We start from the raw sequence: 12,444 nt of genomic DNA on the forward strand, positions 1-12,444 counted from the left end.
TCTACTCCATATTTACTCACTCTAAAGTAAACATGAGAGTTCCATTAGGATAATCTCTCATTCTAATTTGGATTCGCGAAAAAATATTTTTGATGTTGAGCTTATGCTTCATGACACGCATTCATGTTTCATAACATGAATGCGACAATTTATTCATAGCATAGAATGTGACGATTCATAATAACAGATGGTGTTAATAACAAAATTGCAATGTTTATACAAAGTCATGTAGATGTTATCCAAGTGTAAGTAGAAGCTAACTTACAAATACCTTGTCTATAGATTAATCTCTGTGGCTTAAAATAAAAGACGCACTAAGGTTAGAGGTTTCTAATAAATCATGAAACTAAATAAAAACAGGATCTTTCACACTTAGAGAAAAATTTACATTTCTATTCCTCAACTCTTCAAAATTTGCAAATATGCCTTTAAACTTTCAATAATGGCAATCTAACCCCAAATTTTGCCAAATTTCATGAAATTATCATTCTAAAACCATTTCTGTCCTCGAAATACCATTTTTAATGCTTCACACAAAAAATTTCTAAATTTGAAAGTTTGATCAGTTTTCATTAAATGCATTTAAGCATATTTTCTAACTTGTAATCCCTTAAACCGAAAATGAATGCTTGATTTAACTCTAAGAAAGAACTCAATAATATGCTCATCCTCTTGATTTATGCAACATATGACCAGGTTTAACGGAAAAAATCAACTAACACATATTTAGACATCAAAGATCAAAATCGAAACTTGATCTAATGTCTCTTGCTTCTAATGTGCTTTTGATGCTTAGATTATCAAGGTAACTATCATTTCCAAAAAAAAATCATGATAAAAATAACTTCTTGAAGACATCAAATCCAAATCAGTTCTTCTACGCACAGACGGGAGGTGTAATTGAGGGGGAGTCACTTGCCACGTTAGCTTGCCACATAAAAAAATGAAAAATAGACGAAAATAGAAAGCATCTGAAAATAGAAATTGAAAGAAAAAGGAAACAGATGAAAACAAGAGCTCTTTGTCTTCGAAGGGAGGGGTGATCTTCGTGGGTCTCGTTTTCATCTTTGTGGGTTATGGTCTTCGTGGGTAGATGAGCTGCTGAGAGTAGAGCTCTTCGTGGGTAGATGACTGAGTTTATCTTTTTTCATTCTCTAATCTCTACTGTGGATACATTTTGGCCGATAAATCCTATCGCGGTCTTCAATAACAGTCGGTCATGCTTTTACTTGTGGGTTTCATTTGCGGTGTGCAAACACCAAAGAGGTAGGGTCTATCATCTATTACTATAATAGAGGGAGATGGGTTGTGCTGATGAAAGTGGAACTACTATGCAAGCGGGGCTTCAATCTGCTTTTAGAGTGAAATCAAAGAGCCAATTGGATATGCAAAATTTCATTGTGTCTCAGATGGGGTTTCTTGTTCGTCAACTACTAAAAAATTTGAGTCCTGTAGGCAGTGAGAATGGTAACAAGAAACCTTGTGGGAAGGAGAAATCGAAGGGAGGGAGACGTGGGTTTTGATCTTGATATGAAACACATCGTTTTATAGCAGACACAAAACAATGCACTTCATTTTCCACATCAGCCACGGTTCCCCCTCGGTCACGCAACCCAACTGCATTTAGCTTTTTTCAATCCAAATATGTATGTAAACCAAAATATATTTTGAGAGAAAACCATATACATTAACTAAGGCTAATATGAGACATGCACTTGACATACTTGAACATATAGCATCTTATACTTTGAGTTAAATAGTTTTTCTTTTAGACCTGAACCATGCAAGACGTTTGCAAGCCTAATCTAAATCCTTAAGTATCATATCATCCATAGTACTCCAACATTTAAGAGAATCAAACTCAAAATCAACAACTTTCAACATCAAGATGTTAACCGAGACATGTATTAACTCCAAATGACATTCTAAACTCTACTATTTTAAATCTCATGCAAGATCCTTATAACTAAACAACAATCTACATATACAAGGTTATATAAGTATATGAACACACTATTAGAGTCATAAAAATCCAATCTTTGCAAAGCTTTAACTCAAATCATCAACACTAAACACATCGATGCTAGCCGAAACTCAAAGCCAACATAAACATGACCACAAATCAATTGTTTTCTTCTAGAAAATGCTTCCATTAAAACACTAATACAACCTTCTTACATCTATTGAGAGGTATATAGAGAGATATTACTCACCAAGCTTGATAACCTTGAGGCTTATACTCGATTTTCACTATACTAACCACTAATTAACTCCCTCTCGTTTTCTCATAATGTGGATGGTGAGTTTGCGCTGAGCTTTGTGTTTTTGTGAGAAAGAAGAGTAGAGGGGTAGGTGAGAAGGAACTCTCGGGTTGTAGTACAGAAAGTGAAGTAGAAATGGTAGAAGACTTGGTGCATATCGCCCGAAGCTCTCTCTCTCTCTCCACAAGTATGTGTGTCCTTTAAGTGTATGGTTCATTATTATTAATTAAAGAGATGATAGTTAAACTTGTGAAATGATGCAGAGTGCCGGGCAGCTTGCACATGTGAAGGGTCAGAAGTAGTCTCGATTTCCAAAGGAAAACTAGAAACTAGTTGCTAGTTGCTAGTTTTTACCAAACCCGTCCAACTCTCCCTCTTTCTTTTTCCTTCCTTTGATGCCATATGTAAAACTTGGGGCCCAAGCTGATTGCAGATGCTGTCCTTAGAGTTTCCAACATGAAGATAAACAATTAAATGATGGACAAACGGAGGCTTTGGCATAAGAAAAGAAAGAAGAAAGCTGAAGGGAAGGGTCAAGTGAACACAACCAGCCTACTTCCTTCAATCAAACTTTCTCAATCTTTTGGACAAGCAGGGACGAATTCCGTGGGGGCCAGGGAGGCCATGGCCCCCCAAAACCATGATATTTTACAATAATTTAATCTTTGTAAAAATAAAAATAAAAGAATACTAGATGTGAATTTCTTTAATCTCAAATATATATGTTTTATTCTCTACAAATCATATATATACTCATTGATTCATAATGTAAACTCAGTTTTTAATTTGATTTATTATTTTGTATGTATTTTTAAATTAGTTTTGAATATTTGCTAGTCTATAAATTATTTGCTAATCTATGTTTAGAAAGAATGAGTTAATTAATGATCTTTATTTGATGAAAGAACATTGAGATCAATTAGCATGTTAAATAATCTTTATTTTAGTTTACTTATCCACGCTTTTAAATAATCTTTTAATTTTTGTTATATACAAAATTTTATATATTTTACGGCCCCTCTACATAAATTCTGACTTCGTCCCTGTGAACAAGTGTAGGGCTATATGATCCAATGGTTAAGGTATGCTAATAATGCTCTCTTTCAGACGGCCAGCTATTGAATGGTCGACAGATGGTTTGTGTTGCACAAGAAAAGAAATGAAGAGAAGGCTGAAGAGGAGGAAGATGAGTCAAACATGTGTCTCAAGCTGCATGAAGCTATCATCCAAGTGATGCTGGATGGAACTTTCAAAGTTGATGAGGTGGCAAGTCCTCATGCCACGTGTTACCATGACCTAATAATCACTACAAGAAATATGATCTTTAGAGATAAAATCTTTTAGAGACGAATTAAATTTTGTCCCTAAAAGTATTTTGTACGAATTAAATTTGATCTCTAAAAGTACTTTGTCTCAAAAAATGGAAGCAGTTTTTTACGCATTCAAACAGACATATATTTGTACGAACTAGACTTTCTAGGACGAAATATAGCTTCTAAAAAAACCTTTTAAATGTTCACAAACACTTTCGAATAATATTCTAATTCACATTCGAATGTACACATAACTATTCGAATAATAGTCGTGGCAGAAAATATAGACAATTGTGCCGGAGGAAAGTTAGAAACTGTTCGAACGCGATATTTAATCATTCGAATGAAATCTTTGGTAGGAAGTTATAAATAAATCTGGCGGGGATGGTTGTTATACGGTTCGAACGTTCCCATACATGTTCGAACAATATTGTAATTCGCATTTGAATGTTGACATAGTTGTTCAAATAATAATCATGGCTAGAACGTATACACAATTGTGCCCGAAGAAAGTTAGAAACCATTCGAATGCTATATTTAATCATTTGAACTAATTTCTTGGTGGGAAGTTATAATAAATCTGGCCGGGATGATTGCTATAGCGTTCGAACAATACTTTTATGTTGAAATGGAGTTATAAACCGTTCAAATTCTCATAAGATTCGTTCGAACGGTGGCACAGACAATCAACATAAGTTTCATTATAAAAATTTATTGAAAGAAATTTAAATATTTTAAAAATAAATATTATTTGAGTCTATTAATTATCATTTTCAAAAGAGGAAAAATCTACCTATAGGGATTTATTTTTATTTATGGTATATTAAAATATATCATATATGTCATCTAAGGAATTTTATATAATTAATTTAAAATATATCATATTTATGGTTTTAATCCATTTGGCAACATGAGCACTTCTCATAGTACTTGGCTTGTCATATTAATGCCTTATAACTTGCCACCTTGGAAGTGTATGAATGATCCGTATTTTATGATGACTCTACTAATACCAAGGCCAAGGTCACCAGGGAATGAATTAGATGTATATCTACAATTACTGATTGCAGAGTTGAAAGAGTTTTGGGATTAGGGTATCAGTACATGGACAATAAATGACTTTCTAGCATATGAAAATTTGTCTGGATGGAACACAAAAGGTAAAATGGCTTGTCCTGTTTGCAATAAAGATACACAGTCTCAGTGGTTGAGTCATGGTAGGAAATTATGTTTTATGAGACATCGTCGTTATCTACCACATGATCATAGATGGCGTTGAAATTGAGCAATGTTTGATGGAAGGGTTGAGTGCAGGGCATCACCGCCAGAGTTGTCTGGGAATGATATTATCGCGCAGTTGGGGCATGTTTCAGAAATAGATTTGAGAAAGATATAAAGGTTCGAAAGAGAAAATGACAAGATGTGGAGTTGAATTAGACAAAAAAAAAAAAAAATTTTCTTTGAATTGCCATACTGGTCTACCTTGACACTACGCCACAATTTAGATGTTATGCACATCGAGAAAAATATATGTGAGAATATATTGAACACTCTGATGTCAACAGAAGGGAAGACAAAAGATACAGCTAATTCTCGTAAAGACTTAAAGGAGTTGGGGATAACACCGGAGTTGCATTTGCAAGATAATAGGTCGTCAGCTTATATGCCCATCGAATGGTATATACTTTCAAATGATGAGAGACAAAAGTTTTGTGATTGGTTTATGAAAATCAAATTACCCGATGGCTATGCTTCAAACATGACAAGATGTGTTTGAACACATGATTGGAAGATAACTGGTCTTAAAAGTCCCAACTGTCATGTATTTCTGCAGCGTCTGTTGTCGGTTGGTGTGCGTGAAAAGCTTACCAAAGATGTTCATACAGCTCCGACAAAATTAGAGGGATTCTTCAGAGACAATTGTAGTAGAACGTTGAAAGTTGATGTATTGTTAAAAATGGAAGCCAACATTGTAGTAATATTATACAAATTTGAGAGTTCGTACCCTCTTTCATTCTTTGATGTAATGGTTCATTTGGCTGTGCACCTACCTCGTGAGGCTTTAGTTGCTGGCTCGGTTCAGTATAGATGGATGTATCCTATTAAACAATTTTTGGGAAAACTTAAGCGATCTGTTGGGAATAAAGTTCGTCTAGAAGGTTCGATTGTGGAATCATATATTGAAAATGAGTGGCATACCTTTTGTTCAATGTATTTTCGTGGGACTGATACTAGATTTACAAGACTAGACTAAAATTATGAAGGTGGGCGAGAGATGAGAGTCTCATTGACATTTACTATATTTTCCTAGTCCGTGCATCCCATAGGCGCACAAGGGGGCTACGATCTATGTGGGTGAGAGTTTGAAAGAGCTTGATGGTACGTCTTGAATAACTACGCAGAGATTGATCACTACTTGAGGTTAGTGATGATCCTTTACATCAATATTATCTTTAAGTTTATGTATAATAATATAGTTTAACTTCATACAAATTAAATATTCACATGAACATGCGCTGTGAACATATACAACTACTTCGCTCGAATGGTGTAATTGACGTGGTTTGAACATATGATATTACTATTAAGCCACATTTTATAATACGAATTTCATACCATTAAACTCTACTTTTTTTTTGTATATAATAATATTTATTTATATAGGTTGCATTGAAATATGGTGAAAATTCAAAATAAATCTCACCAAAACTGTATGCTTTAGCATATGGTCCGCCTAGGCATGCCATCCAGTACTCAGGATGTTTGGTGCGTGGATATAGATTTCACACAACTGATAGAGAGCGATATAGGAAAACTCAAAATTGTGGGGTCATAGTTGAAGGAAGCCATGGGGATGATAACATTGACTTCTAAGGAATTGTGGAAGATATCATAGCGTTAAAATACGTGGGGGGATATATGGTCTGGTTGTTTAAATGTAATTGGTGGGATGTCTCAAATCGTAGGTTGGGAGTGCATAATGATTATTATTTTGTGAGTGTCAATACTTCTCGCACATGGTATGAGGACAATCCTTTCGTTCTCGCTTGCCAAGCGAAACAAGTTTTTTATTTAGATGATCCAGAGTACGGAAACCCATGGCGGATAGTGGAGAAGTTTGCACCAAGAAATGTATATGATTACATTCCAGAGGCAGACGAACCACATGAAGAAGTTGATAGTCCAGCAAATGAAGAAGCATATCAAGAAAATGAAATAGGCATCAATCTATTCTATTTGTTGATCTAAGCCAATATGATATGGTCCCATTGCGTAGAGAATATGTTCAACCCGAAATAATTGAGGGTGAAATATGGGAAGAAGATGAATCAACTGAAGTGTCTAGTGAGGGTGAGGGCGACTAGTCTAGCAAAATGGATAGTGAAAGAATTTCAAACATGAATTTTTGTAAGTAATATTAACATATAAATATCTGTAACGTTTGTTTGAATAATAATTTGTTACAATTTTAAATAGATATGCCTCCCAAACGCAAAGTAATACGTGTGCCATCACCATCCATTACTGACTCCCCGTGTGGTTCACCTGTTATGAATAGTGAGCCAACATCACCAGGCCCAAAATAAAGTATTTTATCAAATTAAATATTATATTTTATGCTCAATTTAAGCAATATATCTATAAAATAAATTAATTTAATTAAAAAGTTATGCTTTAATTATTGTATATATAGCTGTTGTAAGCAAGCGCCGAGGTAGAGGCACTACGATGGGTGTCTGCATAGAGAAAGTAAGGAAATTGGGTAAAATCAAAGTTGATATTCCTGATGATCACACCGGTGGCTCCAGAGATTCGGTAGTGTGGCTTGCTTCTTATGTTGATAGACTTACTCGTACGTATGCACAAATTGCTACATCCTCTTGGTCTAAAGTTTCCCAATATGTGAAAGACCACATAAAAAACCGTTGTTTGGTAATAAGCTACATCTCAAGCAACTAAGTATATAACATGTTACTTTCAAGTTACTTTGTATTTATACTAATTGTTTATAATTTTCAAAAGGATGAGTTTGAGCTTAATTTTGGCCGAAGAGAGGGTCGATTAACATTTGAGGAACTGATGTCGAATGCATTTCGGATGTACAAAGGTTGATACTATGCATATTATAAGAAGTTTAGTACTACAATAGAGGCGCGCCAAAATCCATTCCAAACAATTCCACCAAACGAATGAGAGAATGTTTTGTGATATGTTTGAAGATCCTGTTTATCAGGTAATATCGATGTTATATTTTTTTAATAGTATATCACAGATGTATTAAACATATAGACTAATATTTTATTTTTAGTAACGGAGTACTGTGAACAAAGCAAATCGATCAAATTTAAAGATAAACCATCATACAGGTTCTAGATCTTTTCATCGTTTGTCTAACAAAATGATATGTTATTTTAGTGCCCGTTAAATATTAATATATAATACACATTTTCTGATTTTTGTTCTAATATAGATTTTCCTTTTGTAGAAAGAAGAAAATCCCGCTGACTATGATTTGACCCAATTGTATGCTAAAACACATAAAAATTGTGATGATATTTGGGCCAGCCTCGAAGTAGAGACAAATTATGTAAATTTAAGTTTTTTTAATTCCATTGTCACATAATATTTTTGTTACTTATACTAACTTTATTGTTTTTATTTTTATAGGACAAGATGATATCTCTTAAGGAAACTGTTACGGATCCATCTGATGCGTCATCTGTCAACGATGCTCAGATCTTTTTTCAAGTTCTTGGATCACGTTCTGGATATTGAGGGGCTTAGGATGTTGTGTAAAACCATCCTCATCCTCCTCCTCATCATCATCATCTTATTCTCGAGGCAGATCGAATAATGACAAGACTAAGGAATTGGAGGAAGCAGCACTTGAGATAGAACGATTGAGGTCCAAGGAAAAAGAGTTGCTGACCCGATTAGATCAAGAAGCGGATTTGGAGGCGAGATTCGAAGAGATGATGCAATTGAATAACCAAAAAATGTTTGAACAAATCCAGTTAATGATGTCCCAAAACTCTATGCCACCACCATAATCTTAAAATTTATATTTTCTTTAATTGCATTTATATTATGATGTTCCAAAACATTTGAACAATTGATGTTTGAATTACAATTTGTGTAATATTAGTATGATATTTTTAATTAAATTATGATCTGTATGATTAATATAGTTCGAACGGTAAATAACTAGTTTGAACGGTAAATTACCATTTGTAATAAGATTCGAACCAAAACAGACCTATTCGAACAAAAACTAACACATTCGAACGAGAAACGAGAAATACAGACGTTCGAACAAAAAATTATTTTTTCTAACAACATTAATATGCAAAACCCCATTTGAACGGATATAATTTCAGAAAATAAAATATATGTTTGAACAGACATAATTTTTGTTCGAGCACAAGTCGTTTGAAAATTTTTTTAGTTCGAATGCATAAAATCTGTTCGAACACTCCGTTCGTTCGAACATGATCATATATGATCATTAGTTCGAGTGAATATTTCATATTGTTTGAATGGACGTCTCGGTTCGGATGAAAAAATATTCCATTCGAACAATTTATTGAGATGAAATCGGTTCGTCTAAAAAAAAATTATCCGTTCAAACAGTTTCGACTGGATCTGTGCAATTTCTCTCTAAAAATGATTTTTTGAGATAAAATTTGATTTTTGTCTCCAAAATTTTTTTGAGACGGTCTTTCTGAGATAAATTAGAGATGAAATTTTTTTTGTCTCCAAATATAATTTGAGACAAAAATTATGTTTTTTGAGACAATTTTTTGTGTCAGAAAACACAATCTCTTATAGTGAATGCCGTAGTACTTCAGGTAACCATTCTAGCTAGCTAGCTGGTTTAATGCCGCCAGTTAAGAACTTTTTGGTCTCCTAGAATCAGGATTTATCAAATGCAAAGCAAGAATATAGGAAAAGTAAAGGAAAAGATTACCAAGGCCAAAAGATTTATTTATTTATTTAAAAAGTAAAACTAACTGAAAAGGTTGCTGAAGCAAAGAAGAATATTGCATTACTTGGCCTTGCGTCTCATCAATTTGCTTTTATCCCAGTTTTGTAATTGACGTTAGAATCTTAAATTTCTTAATGGTCATGTACGTGAGTAAACCTAGGAGATTTACGATGGAATATTGTACGTAGCATATATATATATATATAGAGAGAAAGAAAGAGAGAGAGAGAGAGAGTAGAGCAACAAGATCGATAGGGTTCACATCTTTCGATCGCAAAGGAACACCCAAAAGCAGATTTTCAGATTAACGTTAAAAGCTCCTCATCAACATGGCGGCCAACCTTTACCGGCCTGGTATGCCCTCTCTCTCTCTCTCTCTCTCTCTCAGCCCTGATCTCTCTCACAAAAGAAGATCACCCAAGCAGATTTATGATGGCCGGGGTTTTTTTTAAGTTCTATTTTGTAATTTTTGAGTATCTTTTGCCGTAGCTACGTGCAGGGTTGTGCATGCATATATGTCGAGTATAATTTTTTGTATAAATGAAGGCCAGAACCTGGAAGAATATAATTATCAACATGCTTAAAGACTTGTAAGATATTAATATGCGGTTCGTGATTATCAAATGAGATTATTATTTCCAATAATTACTTTCCTTTTCTAATCAAAGTTCACGAGTTCTTTTGAAATTGTGGGTGTGAAATAAAAACTCGAGGAGCTAGCTAAAGGGATTCAAATTAAAGATCATGATATGCTAAAATTTTCTTTAGCTTTTTGAAACTTGTTGGGCGAAACTGATATTCTTAGGCATTTGCACCATGCACATACTACTTATATGACATAATTTGATTTAAAAGATAAATTTTAAAATATGAATCTTACAAATCAAATTTTACCATTTAAGTCATGATGTGGATGGATGGTATGCTCTATACACTAGCTTATTGTAAAACATGCTAAATGCACTATGATGATATTATCTAAATATTTCTACCATCAACAGAAGTCATGAAAAGATTAATTACGAGAGATCTGCCACCAGCTCACTACACATTCAAGATTGAATCATTCTCAAAAATCATAAAGATATTTCCAGGGGACAAAGAGCCCAAGTATGACTCAGAGGTTTTCGAAATTGATGGCTATAAATGGTATGCATATATGAATCCCTTAATTTGTTCTTGCGAACATATAGTACCATTGATATTGCTTTCCTGTCAGGTTTTAATAGCCTTTTGGTTCTGATCTAAATCTTTAATTAGGAAATTATCGTTCTACCCAAGTGGAAGAAAAGAATGCGACGGCGATGAAAATATTTCACTCTACTTGGTGATTGAAGATACAGATTCTTTACCTCTTGGTTGGGAGGTTAATGCAATGTTCAAATTGTTTGTGTTGGATCAGATTGGGGGCGAGTACTTGACCATCCAAGGTTGCTCATGTTTGTCTGATATATATGAGAAATATTATTTTTCATTATATCATTTCCAATCATGATCTTAGTGTGACAGATTTTAGGTGACTTGCCATGTAAATGGAAGACATATATATATATATATATATATATCATGTATGAATAAACTATGTGCAATTTAGGAATCCTTTTGCCCTTAGTGTTTTTTTCTTGTTCTTGCAATTAATTTGTGTTAATATAATTAAACTTTTTTCCTCTATATAGATGATAATGGGAGAATAAGGCGTTTTCATGCAATGAAAACTGAATGGGGATTTGCTCAATTTCTCCCGCTTACTATGTTTAGTGATGCCTTAAATGGATACCTTCTCGATGACTCCTGCGTATTTGGTGCTGAGGTTTTTGTCATAAAATGTACTGGTAAGGGGGAGCGTATGTCCATTTTGAGTTCTCCAATCACAGGTTACTGCCGTTGGGACATTGGAAGGTTTTCAGCATTATATGTGGAATCTTTGTCAAAAGAGTTTAGAGTTGGGGAACGTAAATGGTATGTGTCATTCTATTTTTGCATGTATTAACTGTTCCCTAATTTTTTTTACCCCTATTTCCATTGATGAACACAGGGAGTTGAAGCTATATCCGAGAGCAGTTTCAACTGACGATGGTGAAAGCTATATCAAGTTGTTTTTATCATTGTCTGATTGGGAAACTCCTCCCCCAAAAGGAAAATTGTATGCTGAATATACTCTACGTGTAAGGGACCGAAGGGTGGATGGAGAACATGTGGAAGTAACAGGTGAGCTCCCATTTTGGTATCTTGTTATACAAATATGAAAAGGTACTCTTGGTACAATAGATAGATTGTGATTAGCAAAACTCTAGATGATATTCTAATGGTTGAAAGTAGTACTTCCATTGAGGAAAAATGATATACGTATTGGTTAGTCATTGAATGCTCTTTAATTTGCAGATTGTAATTGGTTTTCTACCTCAACAAGGGGATATGAGTACCCAAAGTTCCTGTCGCTACGTATGCTCAAGGATTCATCGAGGAGCCTTCTTGCAAATGACCTCTTGGTGATTGAAGCACATATTGATATAATATCAGTGGTCAAGAAATTTTAATGAAAAAGAAAATGAAGTAGGCTACAGCTTTAATGGTTGAACTTGTAATAATACATGTAAAAACTAATCTACACCTGTATATCAGGGGCTTTAGTCACATTCAAGTCGTAACTTCTAGCCTCGGGCTTGTATTAATTATTTTATGCTTGCATTTGGCTTGAAATTCATTATAAAAGATGTATTTAGAACTGTTCATCAGGGCCCCCCCGCTTTTTTTTTTTTTTTTCTTCTGCCGAGTATTGCATTATAAAACCGGGTGAAGCCAGGCTAGGTAAAACCAAGTACTAGTATTTTTTTAAAAACTGCCCACAAGTATTTAAACAACGTCGTTTTGATTAGCAAAATGA

General features: G+C 34.1%; 1 protein-coding gene across 1 annotated transcript; it reads left to right on the top strand.

Moving 5' to 3' along the window:
* The first annotated feature begins 9,794 nt into the window (after nt 1-9,794).
* Nucleotides 9,795-12,290, top strand: LOC109000255 (MATH domain and coiled-coil domain-containing protein At2g05420-like). Its single transcript, XM_035687736.1, has 6 exons — nt 9,795-9,914; nt 10,562-10,709; nt 10,821-10,990; nt 11,237-11,519; nt 11,596-11,768; nt 11,943-12,290. The coding sequence occupies exons 1-6, from the start codon at nt 9,890-9,892 to the stop codon at nt 12,095-12,097; spliced, it is 954 nt and encodes a 317-aa protein (XP_035543629.1). The 5' UTR covers nt 9,795-9,889; the 3' UTR covers nt 12,098-12,290.
* The last annotated feature ends 154 nt before the right edge of the window (nt 12,291-12,444 follow it).

The sequence above is a fragment of the Juglans regia genome, chromosome 2, assembly GCF_001411555.2.
Source record: "Juglans regia cultivar Chandler chromosome 2, Walnut 2.0, whole genome shotgun sequence".
Lineage (NCBI taxonomy): Eukaryota > Viridiplantae > Streptophyta > Magnoliopsida > Fagales > Juglandaceae > Juglans > Juglans regia.

Bases quoted from the DNA above. Each gene is read 5' to 3' on its own strand.
- LOC109000255 (XM_035687736.1), top strand. From the start codon at position 9,890: ATGGCGGCCAACCTTTACCGGCCTG. The intron at 10,991-11,236 runs GTTGCTCATGTT...TCCTCTATATAG, and splicing joins CGAGTACTTGACCATCCAAG to ATGATAATGGGAGAATAAGG. The intron at 11,520-11,595 runs GTATGTGTCATT...TGATGAACACAG, and splicing joins AGAGTTGGGGAACGTAAATG to GGAGTTGAAGCTATATCCGA.